General features: G+C 32.8%; 1 protein-coding gene across 1 annotated transcript in view; it reads right to left on the bottom strand.

Annotated features, from left to right (window-relative positions):
• DNAJC1 (DnaJ heat shock protein family (Hsp40) member C1) overlaps window positions 1-20957 on the bottom strand; it is a 207015-nt gene that overhangs the window by 108736 nt on the left and 77322 nt on the right. The window contains exons 4-7 of the mRNA XM_025463991.3: window positions 18778-18943; window positions 17799-17896; window positions 16737-16830; window positions 6576-6666 (exon numbers count right to left, since the gene is read on the bottom strand). Of these exons, the coding sequence (XP_025319776.1) occupies window positions 6576-6666; window positions 16737-16830; window positions 17799-17896; window positions 18778-18943 (449 nt within the window). The remainder of the gene's footprint in view (window positions 1-6575; window positions 6667-16736; window positions 16831-17798; window positions 17897-18777; window positions 18944-20957) is intronic.

The following is a 20957-nucleotide window of genomic DNA, read 5'->3' as shown; positions in this document are numbered from 1 at the left end:
TACCAATGTATTAGAACATCTAAAATAAAAAAACAGTGAGAATCCCAAGTGCTGGTAAAAGGTAGAGAGACTAGATATCTCCTATGTTGCTATTAGGAATGTAAAGTTACATAGGCACTCTGGAAAAAAATCAAATAGTTTCTTAAAACTCTAACCATAAACCTATCCTATGACCCAGCAATTGTACATTTATCCCAAATAAATAAAAACCAGGTTTACAAAAAAACTTACACCTGATTATTTACAGCAGGCTTATTTGTAAGAGTCAAAAACTGTAAACAACCAAAATGTCCTACAATTGGTACATGGTTAAACAGATTATGGTACAATCATACACAGAATAAATAAGAATGAACTACTGATAAACGGAATAACTTGAATGGATCTCAAGAGCATTATGCTGAGTGAAAAGAGCCAATATCAAAAGGTCAAATATTTAAAAAAAGGTCAAACACTGATTCTCAAAATCCTATTCTCTAAATCATATAGTCAAAATGACAAAGTTAGAGAGATGAAAAATAGATTAGTAGTTGCCAGACATTAGGGATAATGGGGGGAATGGGAAGATATGGGTGTGATCATAAAGGAGTGGTGGCTGATTGAGATGGTGGTTACATAAAAACACACTTGAGTGATAAAATGGTAGAGAATTATATACACACTTTGTATCAGTGTCAAGTTCCTGGTATTCAGGAGCGTACGTGGGACCTTCTCTATATTATTTTTGCAACTTCCTATGAATCTATAATTATTTCAAAGTAAAAAGTTAAATAAACAATAATTCAACAAATATTGATGGGAAAACTAGATATCCATGTGCAAAATAATTAAGTTGGTCCCTTACCCACTAAGAAATGAAGTCCAAAGGGATCAAAGACCTAATGTAAGACCTTGAACTATAAAACTCTTCTTTGAAGAAAATACAGGGCAAAAGCTATATAACACTGGATTTGGCAATGATTTCTTTGATATGACAACAAAGACATAGACAGCAAAAGAGAAAACAAATTAGACTTCATAAAAATTAAATTCTGTGCATCAAAAGACAATGTCAACTGAGTAAAAAGGCAACCCACAAAGTGGGAGAAAATATTTGCAAATCACATATCTGATAAGTGATAATATCCAGAATACATAGAGAACTCCTAATTAACAACAAAAACTAATCCAATTCAAAACTGAGTACAGGACTTGAATAGACATTTCTCCAAAGAAACACCCATCAGGATGGCTACAATAAAAAAACTCTCAGAAAATCAGTGTTGGCAAAGACGTGGAAAAACTGGAACCATTGTGTACTGTTGGTGAATATAAAATGGTACAGCTTTTACGGAAAACAGTATGTTGGTTCCTCAAAAAACTAAAAATAGAATTGGGGTCCTGGGTGGCTCAGTCGGTTAAGTATCTGACTCTTGATCTCAGCTCAGGTCTTCACCTCAGGGTTGTGAGTTCGAGCCTCAGGTTGGGCTCCACATTGGGTGTGGAGCCTACTTTAAAAAATATTAAAAATAGAATTATAGTATGATCCAGCAATTCCACTTCTGGGTATGTATCAAAAGAACTAAACCAGGGACTCAAAGAGTTATTTGTATACCCATGTTTATGGCAGAATTATTCATAATAGCTAAAAGGTTTTACTATATAATATGATTCAGAAGTTAAGGTAGAATTTCTATTTGGTCATGTTTGCAAATGTACTGGAGCTAGTGACTGGTATATGCTTTCTCATAAGTTATCTCAGACAGTATTCTCCATCCATGAGCACATTATATTACGACAGCATAAATGATCTAACCTAAACTGGGGCTACCTCTGCCCTATCTCCCTTGTCCTCTTCACTATCAACCTCTGAATCAACTTAAGATCTCCTTTCTTCATAAAAGTGAGTTTTCCAAAAATGAGTCTTCCTTTACCCTAGGGAAAGTGAATGTTTTCCCATCCTGCCACCCCAAAAAAGGCATACTCGGTCCTCCACCCACATACTTTTCTCTTGGCACTCTCCTACTCTCACTGGGGTATGCAACAGGGACCATGAAACAAGAAGAAAAATATAAAAAATATATAAATATATATATTTTATTTTATATAAATATATATAAATATATATATTTATAAATATAAAAATATAAAAAATATGTCTGGAACTATTATTCTGCAGATAAAAAAGAGAACTTGACAATAAAGGTCTGATTAACTTGCTTTTGTTTCTGTTTTAAATCATATAAGGTACAGAGAAAAAGATAAGGAAAATACTAAATTTTACTTCTTCCTCCAATTTTTTCTTTTCTTTTTTTTTATTTATGATAGGCACACAGTGAGAGAGAGAGAGAGGCAGAGACATAGGCAGAGGGAGAAGCAGGCTCCATGCACCGGGAGCCCGACGTGGGATTCGATCCCGGGTCTCCCGGATCGCGCCCTAGGCCAAAGGCAGGTGCTAAACCGCTGCGCCACCCAGGGATCCCCCCTCCAATTTTTTCTATTCAAAATTTCACCTTTACAATCAATTTCTTTCTTTCTTTTTTTTAAAGATTTTATTTATTTGATTTGAGACACAGAGCACAAGCATGTGCACACAAGTGGCAGGGAGGGGCAGAGAGGGAGAAGTAGACTCTCCACTGAGCAGGGAGCTGAATGCAGGCTCGATCCAGAACTCTGAGATCATGATCTATGCCAGAGGTAGACGCTTAACTGACTGAGCCACCAAGGCACCCCTACAACCAGTTTCTTTATGAAATTACTCATTTTTCCAATTCATGATATGGGCTGTTTCATTATTGTACTTAGAATTCACATCTATTGACTTAGAATAGAAAAAATAATCACATAAGTAAAGAATGTATAATACACATATAACAATGAAAAGTCTTATTATAAATATTCAACTTATTTAAACCTAAAACATATAATTGATTCAATTTGTAATAAAGAAATAAGTGCTCAAATTTTCCAAATAGGTATATTTTTTGCATAGACTTCCAGATCAATGATATTTATTTTTAAGAAATCATCTTTTTCCTAATATACCATTTTAATAAGACCACCACACCTTACTCAATGTATATTCTGGTATGGCCCTCCGAGGATACTACACAATCTCAGCAGTAGAGCAGATAGACTTGAGGGCAGATTAACAATTAGGTCATGAGAAACAGGCAGCATAAAATAGCTGCTGCTAATCTGCATGAGATGCATTTACTCAATTAAGCAGATGGAAATGTTATTATGAACTCAGTATTCCAATGATGGTCTTTAAAATTAAGAAGGATAGGGGCAAATGAAATACACACTGGGGAATTTGGGGTCTTTATATATTAATTCTAAAGTATACAATACAGAACACTGTAATGAAGTTAACAAAATTAATTAAAAGATTCTTTGCATGTAACCATTAGAGACTACATTAAAAAATACATGACAGTTTCTGACATTATTAATAATGTGACTGTTCTTTAACATTCCTAATGTTGATACCATCACCTTTTCCTAATATACCACTGATATAAAAAATATGAGCATTAGCAGTCTTATTACTCACAGCTGGTATTTTTTTTAATATGCTTTCTCGTATTTATTTTTTCCATTCTGAGTTTCAATAACTAATAAACTAGTGAATTTTCAAACTTCTTAAAGGATTACTACATATTTTTACTGGCAAACAGTTTTTAGATTTTAGATATTTATGTATTTGAAAATATGTTTCTTTACAACATCTTTTTATTAGACAATAACAATAAGAATTATTAATCTGTTTGAAAATTTCTATCAAATGCTAAGAACAAAAATCTTCAAGCCATTTTGGGAAAATGATCACAAACTTTAAAAGGAATTTTTATGTTGTGATAAATTAATCTTATACTGTGATAAATATTTTATGCCTAACCCCTACTTTCTAAGTTGTAGTGTACATACTTAACCCATTATTATTACAGAATTCTAATATATATATCAAAATTATAACAATTAAGTTATTTATTACAAAAGCTACATAAAAATAATAAACTGTGTTTATAAAAGCAATAAAATATATGTTCACCTTGACTCTACAGGTAAATTTTGGGTTACTTTGATATTTTTCTCTTTTCCTGTAAATGTGACTTCCCCCCTCCTTTTGATTTGTCTTGAAAAGCTTAGAAAAATGTTATCTAACAATTATACTTAAAAACAATTACATAAATAGTATACTTACTGAGTTTCATTTATTGATTGATTTACTCATTTAATTGATTACTCATTTAATCATTTGTGCAACCTTCCTCCCCAACACATACCTTACTTAGTAAGTAATCCTCTATCATCTTAAACTCTTCCCTCTTAATAGAAATCTGCTTTCAACAATGACATAGTTGACTTGATTATTATTATTTATTTATCTGAAAGAGAAAGCTAGCTTGAGCAGGGGGAGGGGGAAAGGGAAAGGTGAAAGGCGGGAGGGAGAGGGAGAAAGGAAGCAGACTCCAAACTAGGACTCTGAGATCATGACCTGAGCTGAAAGCAAGAGCTGGATGCTGAGTGGATTGAGCCACTCAGGCACCCATGAGTATTATTTAGCATTTATAATTGTTGAAGATTTTGAATTAAATTATGTGCTCCTTGAAACAGTGTTGTATATAGGATAGGTGCTCATTAATATTTATGGAATTACATTAATTCATATAGTCATCCAATATATCCATTTATTATGTGCCAGGACATCATAGTCAATATTGCAGACATAAAGATGAAAAAGAAACAGCCCCTGTTCTAAAGTTACCCAGACACCTGAGGGATTGTAATAGGGTGAAATATGGACCCTAAAAGATGTTCATTCTATTCCCGGAATCTGGCAATATTTTACCTTATACGGCAAAAGGGACTTAGCAAATGTGATTAAGGCTGAGCACCCTGAGACAGGAGATAATTTCAAATTCTCCAAGTTTGCCCAATCTAATCCCATGGGTCTTAAAATTAAGAGAACTTTTCCCAGTTATCGTCAGAGAAAGATGTGACTACAGAAAAAATGTCAGACATCACAATGCTGCCTCTGAAGATGGAGGAGGATCTAAGGTATATGGTCAGGGGCAGGGGCCTAGAAGCTGGAAAAAGAATGCTGCCCTGTTTGGTAAACCTTGATTTTAGCCCAGTAAGACTCATGCTCGACTTCTGACTTACACAATGGTGAGATAATATATTTGTGTTTAAGCCACTAAATTTGTGGCCATTTGTGAGAGCAGTGTTAGAAAACTAATAGTAGACCATCTAGTCCAACATGTTTTTTTGACAGATAGGAAACTAAAATCTTCAAAGTCCCACATTTGGGGATCCCTGGGTGGCTCAGCGGTTTAGCGCCTGCCTTTGGCCCAGGGTGCAATCCTGGAGTCCTGGGATCAAGTTCCACGTCAGGATCCTGGCATGGAGCCTGCTTCTCCCTCCTCCTGTGTCTCTGCCTCCCTCTCTCTCTCTCTCTCTCTCTCTCATAAATAAATAAATAAATCTTAAAACAAAACAAAACAAAACAAAACAAAACACCAAAGTCACACATTTGGGTAGTGGCAATGCACTCTTTGAGTTTAGAGAGAACATAATCTTCTTCTCTTGTCTCAAACCATTGTCTGGTGCCAGAGGAAATGCAGAAAGTGAGGACCTTCTGATGTGAAATTGTTTTCACCATTTTTCTATGTATTAAGTGTGTGGACTGGATGTATGGTATAGTAATACCACCAGTTTGCTTTGGCTAAATTACAGTTGACTGTTAATGCAGGTTTGAACTGTGTGGGTCCACTTAAATGCAGATTATTTTCAATATATACAGTACAGTGCTATAAAAGTATTTTCTGTATCCTATGATTTTCTTAATAACATTTTTTCTCTAGGTTACTTTATTGTAAGAATACAGCATACAATAAGTAAAACATACAAAATATGTATTAATCAACTGTTTGTGTTCTCGGTAAGGTTCCTGGTCAACAGTAGGCTATTAATAATTCTGTTTTGGGGGAGTCAAAGTTATACATGGATTTTTCTCAGTGTGGGAGGGTTAGTGCTCCTAAACCCTGCATTGTTCAAGGGTCAACTACACTTATATATGCTACAGGAACTGCTTTTACTGCACATCCTCCTCGAGTTGTTTTGTAACACTATGCTTGCTCTGCATGTGTGTGCATTTATGGGTGTGAGGTGACCAGTTATTAATTATCTTTGTATTGTCTCCTGTGCCCAGGATGGTATTATGACATCATACACTTCTTTATTTTTTAATTTCTTTAAAAAGATTTTAGTTATTTATTTGAAAGACGGAGAGACAGAGACAGAGAGAGAGAGAAAGACAGAAAGAGAGAGAGAGATAAGGAGCAGGAGGAGGGGCAGAGGGAGAAGCAGACTCTCCACTGAGTGGGGAGTCCGACATGGGGCTTGATCCCAGGACCCCAGGATCATGATCATGACTGAACTGAAGACAGATGCTTAACTGACTGAGCCACCCAGGCGACCCAAGAAAGCATAGGAAATTTAATTACTGCTGACTTTAAGGGAGAATTCAAATTTAAATAATCAGTTTTATATGATATTGTTAACACAGTAAGACAATGTTTAAAACTCACTTTGAAGTGTTTCAAGTTCAGCTCTAGTCAATGCATCTTCCTTTTTCTTTAATCTTGTTTCTTTGTATTTAGCATAAAACTCCCCAGCATCCTTGAAAAATAAGTTACAAAATACATTAACGTGAAAATCAGTTTGCTTTGACACTATTTTCCACATGACTTCATTTTAAAGCAGTATATTCAATTTAACAAGTAGTCTTCCTTTCGGTTTGTTTTTAAATTTTATGATGAACGGAAAAAACTAAATACATGTTTCTTTATCATTTTTATCTCTTAGAGTTTATTAAGGTCAGAAACTGCATGTGTGTAAATTTAAGTAAAGTCTTTTCTTTCAGATATGGAAGAGAGGACTCTTCTTCCTGTTTTCTACCGCTGGCTTATTTTCTCAATATTGTGCTGTTGCATGGGCAGAGAGCAGAAAAACATACTCGCTGAATTGAATTAAATTATTTTGCACAGTAAATTATATTACTATAACTAACAAGGTACTAACATTATTTTCATATTAGTCCCTTAACTTCAAAAGATTTTCAAAGTTATAATACGCAAATCTGATTATGAAACCTATACAATTATGTAGATACAAGTGAAACTGTCATTTCTCCTTCCACCACATTTAGAGATTAGTTCCTATTACAGAGACTTGAGGACTAAGAACAAACACTTCTGTGTCAAAATAAAGTGGCAAGAGTCTCTAAGAGTGGCACACAGGTAAGACTCTAGCAGAGTATTGAAAAAAAAAAAAAGACTAGGCCTTCAATAATCACAAATATGGAAATAAACAAGTTGATGCTCTAGGCATATGAAGATTCTGACAATGAGAAAAACAGAATAGGTAATTTCCCACTACCTCAACTCAAACTTCATCCATTATATATAGCAAGATACTTGGAGCTGCCAGATCACGTTGTGCTTTTTTAATGTCTTTGCCTATGCTTTGCTAACTAGAATATTTTGCCATCATTCTGATGAACTCCTATGCATCCTTGTAAACCCAAGCATCACCACCTTTGCAAGTTTTTCTGACTTTTCCTGGCAGAGTAATTCTCTACTGTATATTGTAGAGATACAGTATATCTCTTTCTGTATTTAAGCACACTTCTAGGATTGCTTGTATCATGCTATGTTGTCTCCTAGAAAATGAGAAATTTGAGATAGGGGTACTTGTATGACCAGAGCCCAGTATCTGGCATAAAGCATGTATACAATAAATATTCATTGAACTGAACTAGATCAAAGTATATGAGAAATCTTGTAAAGAAAGGGCTTTATGATAGATATGGAATAAGAAAAAGAGAAGAATTGAGGATTCCTAGGGGGTAACATTCCAGATTTTAAGATTCCCAGGGCAGATTTAAGATTCCCAGGGCAGATAAATCAGACAAGTTAAGAGGTTTTTATTTTTTAAGGAAATAAAGGAACCAAATCAATTCTTGGCTCTATCTTGATTCAAATGGAAATGTATGAACACTTAAACCCTAGAATGGAGTTTTCTCTTTTCATCTATGACTGTCCCAGAGTCAGAGCTTTTCTTACAGTCTATATCTCTCGGGGTTATATCAGAACTCTTCCACTCAACAATAAATTAGGTAAACAATAGGTATTTCTAAAATCACTGTATCAATATAATAAAGATGTATCTCTTATTCTCCCCTTCTCACTTTTATATTCCTCCCTCATTTCTATCAGAAGGATTCCAGAAGCCCTAAGTCAGTGAAATAATGGTATCATTTGAAGGGTATTTGACTTATCATTTGATAAGTCATGCATCCAGCATACTTATCCTCCCAGCCCATATATACTTTTGGGTTAAGGATTTATGGCCCCTTACCATTCCCTGTACTGCTAAAACACTCAACCCTGGAATACTAGTATTTTCCCTAAGTCAGATCAGTCATTTATTCCTCGACATGAATGAATGAATGAGCTTATTAGCTTCTTTTTAGACAGTTTTTAATAGTAGGGAAAAGATAAGGTCAGGAAGGATTTTGGATAAATATAAAGAATAGCTTTCTAATAATTAAAATTACCTTAAAATGAAAGAGACTGACTTCAGAAGTAATCAAGAAGAGACCAGGTGGCTATTATTTAAGGTACATTCTAAGGGACTGAATAAGAACAGTTGTTTTCAAACTTTTCCCCCTACCATTCTTCATGAGTGGCTAATTCACATCAAATATAATTGTCAAGTAGAGAAAATAGTCTCATTTGGAGTCCAGAATAAGCCCCAGTTTACCCACACACAAAAAATTAGAATTTCTTATAATCTTCTTATTCATCTTTGTGGACACTGCCTGAAACATAAGAGAAGCTTAATAAATATTCAATGAATGAATGAATGCTTACTTTAATCAATCAGGGCTCTACTTTAATCAATCAGCTAAGCCTCTGCTGAGGTTTAGCTCTGTAATACTGTATAAAAACTATGGGATTTACACGGTTCCAAACAGAAAGAGTTCCTATTCTCCAGGAGCTTGTATTATAATTATTATGGATGGAACATGAGCAAAAGTTTTTACTTTTGAAGCAACTCTCCTAGCACTTAACAAAAATTTTTGAAGGGCTCAAAGCTTCAAAATATCATATAGGAGGGAACTGACTTTACATTGTAGAACTACAGCCAACTTATAGAATTTGCATGTTAGGAGTATTCTTATGTATATAATTGTAGAGCACAGCTCTCGCAAAGAAAGGTGCTAAGCAATTATATTTACTTATGCTTATATACTGAACCACTATCACATATGTTGTACCTTGTTAGGACATATGGAGATTATATGGTAAGACAAGCAGTTGCCCTTAAGGCATATGTAGAAATACCTGAATAACCCAAAATTTGGAATGTAACCTATGTGAGAACAGGGATTTTTGTGTTTTATATATGTGTGTATGTGTGTGTGTGTGTGTGTATGTGTATATATACACACACATTTTTTTTTTTTTTTTTTTTTTTTTTTTGGTATTTCCAGGGCCTTGAAGAGAACCTGGTTCATACTAAGCATTCAGTAAATATTTGTTGAATGAATTACTGGAAGAAAGAATGACGCTCACCCAACATTCTGTTTCCCCACATTTCCTTGTCCTCTTGAGATTAGGTGGGGTCATGGGTCTAGTTCTAAATGGGCTGTGGATGGAAATATCATGTGTCATTTCAAACCAAAGCATCAAAAAGTTCATGCAATCCTCCAGCTCTCTACTCATCCATAATGAGTAAGGAGGCCACATGTTCCAGGTGGGTGAAATTGGAAGATGGTAAAGAGGTCGGAGTCCCTGAATGGCTATTTAGAGCAGAATGCCTTCTTTCCTATCAACCAGTGGTAGGCGAGTGACATGAACCAGAAAAAAAATTTAAGTCACTGGACTTTTAGGATGATCTGTACCTTGCCATAGTCTATCAGTCTATTCTTGTTATAATACCAATAATATGTGGTATGAAGTTAATACAGAGAATATACGATGGGAGGTTTTCAACTGGCCTTATCAGGAAAAGCTTCCTTTTTTTTTTTTTTTTTTTTAGGAAAAGCTTCCTAATGATGATACCATTTATATAAGCCTTGAATATGTAATATTTCCAAGATTAGTGAGTTATGAGATGGAGGATATCCATATCAAAAGCTTTTCTTTTAACATTATTGACACAGTTCATCTAAGTGATAAAATAACATGCTGAGTTGGTGCTATCTGCCATGTTTTGGTTTACTTTTACTTCTCCATATAAACTTCAAAATATTAAACAATCAAAGGAAAACTTAGGAAAGAGGAGAAATGATCTAGAGTGGTACAAGCTACTTGGGAATAAAGAACATGGAAGAGCTCTGAGGACTGGTAACTACAAAAGAAATGAAGGATGCTCCATTTCTTTTTTTTGACAGTTTGATAGTACTTCTCTTTTGTTTGAAGCTTACATACAACCTTTAGCATAGGAAAATGCCATAGACGTTAAGGCCTAAGGGCTATTTTTTTCTACTTGGGCTAAGAAACAAAAAAGACTACAGAAGTCATCTACTCAGGTCCAACTCAATGCAAGACTCCTTCCATAACTTTTATAATAATTACAACCAGCCTAAATACTCTGGTAGGGACTTTTTTTTTAAAGATTTTATTTATTTATTCATGAGAGACACAGAGAGAGAGAGAAGCAGAGACATAGGCAGAGACATAAAGGGAGAAGCAGGCTCCTCATAGGGAGCCTGATGCAAGATTTGATCACAGGACCCCGGGATCACAACCTGAGCCAAAAGCAGATGCTTTACTGCTGAGCCACCCAGGTATCCCATCTGGTAGGGACTTTAAGATCATACATCTTACTCATTCAGTATAAAGTAGTTATCTAGCTAGTTATCTCCCTATTGGGAAAATTTATTCTTTCTCAGGTTTTACATTTCTCATATTTTAATATTTATTTTAATTTGCTTTAAGTTTCATTTCTATCATTTAGTAGTTACATCACTTTGAGCAAACAGCCTTATTTAATCTGAGTCTTATTTTTTATCTAATAAAATATGGAATCAATGAGACTATATATCTCTAATATCCTATCTAACATTTTGTTTTTTAAATTTTTTCTACACCTAGCAATAACTCTACTTTATGTTCTATCCTTGGACCTCTTAGTACTTGCATCTTATGCTCCCCTTTTAGAGGGCAGAAGGAATGGAATCTTTGTCTTCTGTTGGGTGGTCGTTCCAATTTCTTTTCTTTCTCTGTCCTTCTGCAATAGTAGAGTCTCAGCCTTACAAAAATTCAGATGCACTTTTTCATCTCTTTTCATTTGTTTGTATACTCCCTACATAAAGTATATTTGCCTGCAAAGTTTTTTTTAAAAAAAGTTCTTAGAGTACTAAAAAGTAAACTTAGAGTACTAAAAGTAAACTTTTTCGTCCCTTAGAGAATCTGTGTTTAACACTGAGTAGAACAGGCAACTCAGCTTGCTACAATTGCCTCAAAGCCTTTTAGAAGCTTTTTTCCGCTGCTAATTAGCTGTGAATGTTTTGTTTATTTGGTTTCTGACAGAGCCTCAGCAAGCAGAAGCAAAGGGGCTAGAAAGGAAGGGCACTGACTGTACAGAGGCTGACCTCCAGGCTGGTCCACAATTGTAGTTTCCATGGGAGAAGCTTCTTGGGAGGGAGGATGCCTCCACTTACAGATAGTTTTGTAAAATATAATATTCCCTTTACTGTCTCTAATATAGGCAGTCACAAAATAAACTAAGTTATAAGGGTTAAACTGAAAACACGCACATAGTACATATTTCAATAATTGCTAATCTCATGGTTATGAATATACTTCAGAACATATATGAGAAATAAAAAAATATCCAAGAAGGGCATTTTGGAAGCCAGAAAATTTTCTTGGGATTATAGGCTGAAATTAGCCAACACAGAAGACCACTTTAGTCAGATTCTAAGAGAATCTGAAACTACCATGAGAACCAAAACAAACTGAGATACATTTATCACTAGGGCTAAACTTTTAATGTTAAAATTAAATTCTAGGCTCAAAGTATACAATGCCTCTCTTGATATGGTCCAAGTTTCTTGTCATATTTTAATTCATATTCCATGTCTTCTGTTGATCATTCCATTTGCTTTGCACATTACCTAAACACATTTTCTCATTTTCCCAACTTCTCGCATAAGGTCATGCATTTAATTCTTCTCTAATGTTCTTTCATTGCTCTATGCACACATTAACCTTCTTTCTACTCATCAATTTACAAACATTCTCCACATTTTTTACTTTGGTTTCTCATTTGACTTTTTACTTTTCTGCATATTGTGGGTATATGAATGATATGAAGTATACATTTTGCTAAATATATACACCTTTTCTTGGATATTTTCCAATCTGGGAAATATTTGATATCAATTTAATATTATCAAATATTTTGTATGTATCAAGTATAAGTTTTAAGTTTTTTGGTCTCATTCTTCTATCAATTCTTATTTCCCATTATCTTTTTCAGAACAAAGGAAAGGAAAAAACCCCAAAGCTGGAGGTAATAAGAACCTTCTTGAAAAGCAAAGGAAGTTATCAAAGATATACCTTTATCTCCACCCAGTCTGATCACAGAACAACTTTGAGTCTTTTTTGTCCATTATGTACTGTAACTTTTCCACTCCTAACATTTTGTAGGTGTCTTTGTCAGATGAGTGTGATAGAAACACTTTGCTATCTAATCAATAAGCTTTATTCTAACTATCCTTTATAGATCCCCCATATCAGATTTATCTATTAGAGTATAAATTCCTAAATGGGTATATACAGAGTTTCAAGAGCTGGGATATAGGCTTAGGTAACAATAATGTGCTATATGCTATCTTCTTTTTTTTTTTTTTTTTTTAATAAAAAGCAGTTGTATAATGTTTTTCTTAGCTCTCTTTCAGCCTTAACACAGAATGATTGTATGGGAATTACTTATTTATGAAATTATTTTTGCATACTATCTATTACACAAAGTGGGCACTTCACTGTCAATGATCAAGACTCAATTCAAGTGGCTCCTCTGTAGTTTTCCTTGGTCATTCTAAATAGAGACAATCTTACTTGTTTGATCAACAGAAGTCTTTTGTTTATATTACATATGTGAAGCTTATGCACCATATTGTATCACAATTATTTTAATTCATGTATTATAATCTCTACCTGACTATAAGGTCCCAGAAGGCATATTCTTCTCAATGGCTCCAAGAGTGCCTTGTTCTGATACATTTAACAAATTTTTATTGAACTGGCTAACCTGTTTCTCTAAATATGTAGCTCAGAAAAAGTTTTACACATCAAATACTGATGTAACTAGTCTCATTTGCTATGTTTTTGGGAGGGAAAAAATAATTAAGGTAAATTAATCAGGTAATAAGTTTTCTTAGGGATCTTAGATGCCAAGTAATAAACAGTGAACTTAGGAGCATAAGCTGAATCAGAATTGCCACCTTTCCACCTCCCACTGGATAACCATTTATGTATATGAAGTACAATAAAGGAATTGGGTATTTTGAGGAAGAACAGGAGGAAAGAAGTTGGAGATGAACAGCTGTTGATATGACAAGGACAAAATTTGAGTACAGATTTGGCTAGTGTAAAGGCCATTTGCTGGAAGTCTCTGAATATCCCATTTTTAGTTTGGACCCTCCTTCTTATCCAATAGTTACATACTTACACAGAATACTTGCAGATCAGTTTTAATGAATTTCATGAAATTCAAGAGATTCACACACAGAAGTAAAATCCTCTTAACTGACGTCTGCTTAACTTATTTACTGCATGCTTATGGACACTGGATATCTCAGCTCTTAAAGCTGTGTTGATGATACTTCCTATTGTAATTATAGTATTCAGTTTAAATATATATATAAAAAAAGGTGAAAAGTAAGTAGAAAAAGACTTGTTTCTATGAAAACTAAGTAGATGCTTTCGGAAACTCAATAAAGGAGTTGCTAAAAATGCTGTTAACTAGATATAAGTCAGTTATGAAAGAAGGGAGAAATCATAAAAATCTGTAAGGATTATACAGTTACATTGCTTTGTAAGAGTCTAGTTTAACTTTTCTTTAAAGAAATCAAATGGAAGTTTGTCCCTAAAGAAACCAAGATTATAGATGAGGTATATGCAAGAAGAAAAAAGAAATAATGGCCCTAATCACAGAGGAGGTGAATAAATATAAAGTACAAGGCTTAAATGTTTAAGGTCTTATGTATCATTTTTTATACTTAGAGCTAGACTAGTAAGGCTCTTTTTTTGACCACTGTACCAATTATCAACCCAGACTGCTTTAGGTAAGGACAGCTTCTTCTCAATTTCATAAATAATTTTATTTAAGATCTCACAGAAGTATCACTTCAAAACTTTTATATTGTGGATAAGGCATATGTATTCACATTACACAATTTTATGGATGTTAAATTAATATAAAGGTTATGGCAGACTGAAGGAAAAAAAAGACAAAAATCTAATCCAACAAAACTACTAAGGACTGCATTGCTAATGTTTTCTATGTTTATCAATCTGCAATAGTTTCACTTTCACAGTTTGTATCAGAGTCTAATATATAAAATTATTTTCTTAGTGAACACTAAGAAAAAAAAAGAGTCTTATGTCCTTGAAGCAGAATTAAAATACTATTTGTTTAAAACAAAGGGAAAATTGTCTTATTTTTCTTCTCGGAATTAATTTATCATAAAGAAATAATTAGAACAAAATTTAAAAGTTAGATTTACAAAGGTTTTAAAACCTCATGTCTAGCATCTCAAAACTGAAAGCAACAGGTACCACCAAGTAAGTAAAAATTTCAAAATTTAAACTGATCCAACAGTTTAAGAAAGCAAAGTTTTGGGATCCCTGGGTGGCGCAGTGGTTTAGCGCCTGCCTTTGGCCCAGGGCGTGATCCTGGAGACCCTGGATCGAGTCCCACGTCGGGCTTCCCGTGCATGGAGCCTGCTTCTCCCTCTGCCTGTGTCTCTGCCTCTCTCTCTCTCTCTCTCTCTCTCTCTCTCTCTCTCTGTGTGTGTGTGTGACTATCATAAATTTAAAAAAATAAAAAAGTTTCTAAAGAGACAAATTTTTTTGTGAAATTACTAATTTCTATAACTTAAAAAAAATTTATGGCAAGGCAACACAATGTTAGCTCTAGATGCCATAGGAGATAACTTAAAATAATAATGTATAAATCTAAGCCATCTTATATATTGGTTCTATTTTTGCAAATTACTCTGCATGCTAACCAGGAAATATGTTAATTTTACCAAATCAACATTGTTTCAAATGGATTAGTTTAAAATTACAAAGAAGTGTTTCAACTGACATTTTATGTGATACTCTATTTACTCTGCCTCATGACTATAAATGTATCTACATTCTGGTTTGCCTACTGCAGATTCTGAAGCAAAAAAAAACCAAAAAACAAAAAATACTCTTAAAAAAACACAAGAAAATACATGTTCTAAAATATCTTTTGGTTACATCTTCTCATATACATATTGGCAAGGTAAATATACCTCTCTCTTATTAAGACCTACATACATATAGCATACAAGGATTGTGGGGTTTTATTCAAATAATATGCTAAACAACTTATAAACAAGAGCTTTTAGATTGCCAAAATACCCCAATTTTCTCTATTAATTGTAAACAAAATATATGATTCTATAAACAATAACTATTATGATGCACTATTTGATGGAAGAATTGGTAAATAATTTCACAAAGGCTAGAAAAAACACACTAGTGATTTTTATTTCATTTTCCCTTCTAACATAAAATTTTTGTTATAAGAGGAAAAAAGAATAAAATGCAGAAGTTGGAGTGATTCATTCCCTTAAATGATTAGGAAGAACACCTCTGATACATGAAAAGTGGATTTAACTGGGTAGGAATTATCTGGCTCTCTTGTTTTTTCTAAACATTTATTTTATGAAATGAAATACTTCCTTCTCCAAATTACAACTTAAAAGTACCTCAAAATTTATACACCCAAACTATTACATATACTTTAAAATGTTATGTTTATGTGTTGGGAATTTTTTAACCAAGTGCAATAATTGAAACTAGCAAAACAATAATTTAATAAAATGTTTTGGTATACTAGATATTAAAAAAAATAAGAGAAATTGTCATAGTAATATGATATAGATCCACACTCTATTGTTTGATCAAGACTGACTAGCAACAGAAACTGATTACCAATATAAGACCAATACCTCACTCCTCTTAAAGTTGCAAATAAAATGGAAAGCAATATATATTTTTGCATAATTAGACAAATGTTCATGTACAGGTTTCTTTTATACTGTATTCTTAAATGCTATGAAAATAATGGGTGACAGGCTATTTGAGTCCTGTTCTTTTTTTCTGGATACACCTTAAATGATTACAGTGAATTAAATTTTTATTGCTCTTGTATCTGTCCTAAGCATAGTATTTTTTTCCTGTTTCTAATGTCTTGGAATTCTTAGGTATTATAAAAGCAATGTAAGAAACAGTTATAGGAATAGATACCTAAGTAATTTTAGAACTCTTCTACATAGGTTTACACTTATATCAATTCAATCAGCATTATAAAGCATCCACTGTATATCAGCACTCAGATACAGACATGGGCATAAATTATTTCATGAATAATTAAAATGAAAGCATCTAATATTATATGAAAGAGGTACACTTTACCTGGATTAGATGAGGCAATGCTTTTAGTGTAAGGCAAAACCAAATTCCCAGCTTGCATGGAAGCAAATCATGCCACTGTGGTTTCATCAGTAATCTAAAGGGATTACACAAAAAACAAAGAAGCAAAATACAGAAAGAAAGTTGGGAGACAAATATTTTGATAAGGATCATGAATTCTGTTATGAATGTCTATTTCAACAAAAGTATGAAGATATTTTTCAGTGAGATATTTATGACATTTATTACTACATTTGATATATTCTATCATGAAATACATTAGTTACAATAAATGCAATATGTATAGCAACTAAGAGAATCTAAGATAAAATTTTGGGGAAGGAGACTCTTAAACAAGTTACAAAGATAAAGAAACAAAAGCCCTCTTTCTAACTTGGACTTTTCATCAGTTCTGCAAAATGAATTCTTAAACCTTATGATTACTTCAGCTATAAAAGACTAAACATCATCAGAGTGTTCCTAAGTGCTGACAAGCAGATATGAAGACTGTAGCATAAACAAACCAATACATAAAAATTAATGTCATTTGCAGTTCACTGAAGCATTACTCACTGATGTCATCAGAACAGAAGACAAGCAGAATAGTCTCTGATCTCCATCTCACATTGATCCAATTCCTGCCCTGCTGTGTGAACTATTTAAACCCTTTATTTCTTTTTATGAATCGATATTAGAAATGGTATCTTTTTGAGTGTACTGCATATCACTGCCTTTCTACATATTGTCATTTCTGAGCTAAACACTAAAGTGATAGATTCGTTTACGAATACTTTATTTCTAAAGTTCAGTATAAAAATTTCAAACAACAAGAATTTGGGGTTTTGATTACTTATATATTAACATTTTACAAGGGAAAAAAACCCTGTACAACTTTTGCCTAAGATTAGAACTTGTCTCATAAACTATATGACACAGCACTAATCTTTTATAAACCTACTACAGATATAAATGTTACATATTTGAAATTAATATATATGAAGTTCAATTAGATTAAAGACATTTTAAAATAGTTTCAAATTACAAAATATTATTATATGCTCCCACCTTTCATTTTTTTCTGAAGCACCAAGTTTTGATGCATCCACACTCTTGCTGCCTGTCTTTTTTTTCTTTTCTCTTTTTTTTCTACTAAGCAGTTCATCCTTAATGTGGAAAGAATTATGGTTACAGGTTATCATTAACATGTACTCTTCAAACGTTATCAAGAGTCTTCTGTGAAGGGTAAACATTATAGAAGAACATTTATGCAAATGTATGTAGGGTCCAACATGATTAAGTAAAATCATCAATCTTTAACAATAACTGTTGCCATGGCATCCAGTCCTTAAACACACATGAAGTTCAGCACTGTCAGTCATGTGTATCTCCATAGCAATCAAAGTTTTCTAAGAGAAAGCATTCAACTTACTTTTTCTCATTCATCCAACTTTAATAATGTCACTTCAAAAAGACTGAGTAAACAGATGCTAATTTATGAATACTGATAAATATGTTTGATTATCCTTAGCACATAAATAAAAATCCAGAGCTGAATAAACTGTGTAGTGGAATGTTAAATTAAGGAAAGTATAATTTTTTAACCAACTGATCTCTGAAATTATAAAATTATACTCATTTCAAGTCTTACATTTAGTTAAAACCTTTTAAAGTAAACATTCTTTATATAAAAGGCTATGACACAAAAATTTCTAAAATCATTTTTACATAAAAAATATTTTTGTTTGGAAGGTGACAATTAAGAAAACCTGGTTCTACCTTCTAATTTTCAGCTGGGTATTTGGGCCTTTACAAAATTTTATGACGAACTCAAATGTCACATTTTTTTAAAAAGAAGAATTTTTTTCTCATATCATGGGTTCTTCTTGACTTAGAAACACATCAAACACTAAATATTAAGTACAGAACTTTTAGGATAAGGAGTATATTTAGAAAAATTGAAATTTTTATCAGTTGTAAAAGAAAATTCTGAAATTCCATATAAAATTAAGGAGGCTAGGTCATTTGATTTATCACCAATACTTACCAGTTGTTTTTCCAGGTAGATTGACCAAACCACAGCATAATGACCCACTGTGAGAATAATGAACAAAAGTAATGCCAGCTCAGCATTGCTCATTTTTCTCACCCGCCTGTAGTAGAATACAGGCTGTCGCCAATCTGGAAGTCCATTGATCAGAATATCATCATACCTACAGTAGCAAATATAACAGTCTTTCATGGGGAGTTCAAAAATAAAAACCAAAAAATTAATTCATATTTATATTTATAAAGAAGAAAGAGAAAAGAATTTCTCCAATATATATAGCATTTATGTAGATTATTAGCATTACAATGGCCTATAAATTCAAAACACTGTATATAGTACAGTCACAGACAATCTTCAAAAAGATACACAGTAATATACTGTGGATACCAGACCTTGTGTTTAACAGCAACCCAATGATGTGACTTCTGGAATGACATCTAAGCTAAAGGAGCCACATAGTCTACCTCTTTATCACAGTCTGCAGTAAAGACTTCCACCATAAAAGTTAGCAACAAAAGGAAAGATCTCAATGGAAGAAAAATCAAGATAAGCACTCTGTTACCATGAATTATATATTAATTGAACCAAATTCAGGATATATTTTCTAGTCAGTGCTATTATTTTCAACCCTGTACTATAGTTCAATATTGAAATATTTATATATATTATTTTATCAAAGTTTCTTTATGATTAAAAGCCTATCAGCACCTTTTAATTTTATATTGCTCAAATAAGAGTTTCCAAATTAGAAAGAAATGGGAAACAACCAGTGTTTATGTCAGATTTCTCAATAAAACTGTTTATTTGTAAACATTTAAGTGGCAATTTCCTCATTTTTGGCTTTGCTGGAGGGAAAGAACATAACACACAAAAAGCTTTCCTAGTAATGCATTTTAAATCAGCTTTCTTTAGAATAAAATTTCAACTGAGTTGAAATTTATCTATCAGACCATGATTAAGACAAATATTTTTAAGGTTAAAAATCAGGAGTAACATTTATGATTGTAAAACTCAAAATGGTCACACACAAACACTGTATGTTCAAAACACACAACCTGTTAATCTTAATTGAACACAACTCATTAAATATTCTAATCACACTATTTCTTGAATTAAATCTTCACTGAAAGGCCTAATTTGGTGCAACACATTGACCAAAATATTTTAATTAAAAATATTCTGAGTTAGTCGCAGGCCTAATTACAGGAATAGAAATAGGGCCTATATTGTCAGGCAGGTCAGTAGAACTCAGTAGTAGGTTTTTCTCAAGTAAATTGACCGATCTAGGAATAATAGCGCAGCTGCTAAACTGCCAGTCTTGACATGTAAATCAATTTAAATGCAACAACTGCAGTAGCTACTTTGATAGTTATTAAATTGATACCTTGGAGATATGCTTAAAAAAATAAGCAGAGGATTTATTATAGGCGACTTCTTTTTCAGTAGAAAAATATTGGTTACAAATTCAAAATATATTTTATTAGCAAATCTGGAAAGCCTGACATTTAGATCAACTTAGATTATTAATAATAATGCCAGATCAGAATAACCAGTGTTCAAACCAAAGACATTAATTAGTACTAAACTCTTAAAAGGCAAATTGTATAGTGCATAGAAGTGTACAAATTAAAATATGGCTGTATAGTAGCTGGACCAGACAAAATTTGATGTTAAATATTCTCCTTTTTAAATACGCATAGCAATTCTTGAACATGATAATATCGAGATATAATATAATTTAATAAAAAAACTATCATTCCTGTCCTCAAAAGTTTATTTAAATTTATCTTTGTATAAACTGACTCAGTTTAAATTAGAAATGGATTGACAAAAAGGTTTAAGATTACAACATTTGAAAGGCCAATGAATGTTAAATCCTGAATTTATTCTAAATCTATATTCTACTTCAGATTTGTTCAGGGAAAAAGAGGTAAATATAAAAATCACTATTTTCAGCTAATCTATCCCATGAAATAAAAATAACTTCATGTAAAAAGTAGTTACTAATAAAGAACATCTAAGGAAGTGGTAACAATTCCCCTAAGAGCATTACGAAGTATTAAATTTGTTTTATCTAAACTGTATTAGAAGAAAACATAACTAAACTCATAGTTCTAAATCTCTTACCACATATTTTATCACCATTATTGTTGAAATGGTATCTATTAATAGCTATT

This window comes from Canis lupus, chromosome 2, assembly GCF_003254725.2.
Source record: "Canis lupus dingo isolate Sandy chromosome 2, ASM325472v2, whole genome shotgun sequence".
Classification (NCBI taxonomy): domain Eukaryota; kingdom Metazoa; phylum Chordata; class Mammalia; order Carnivora; family Canidae; genus Canis; species Canis lupus.
This window is presented reverse-complemented; position numbering and strand designations above follow the sequence as displayed.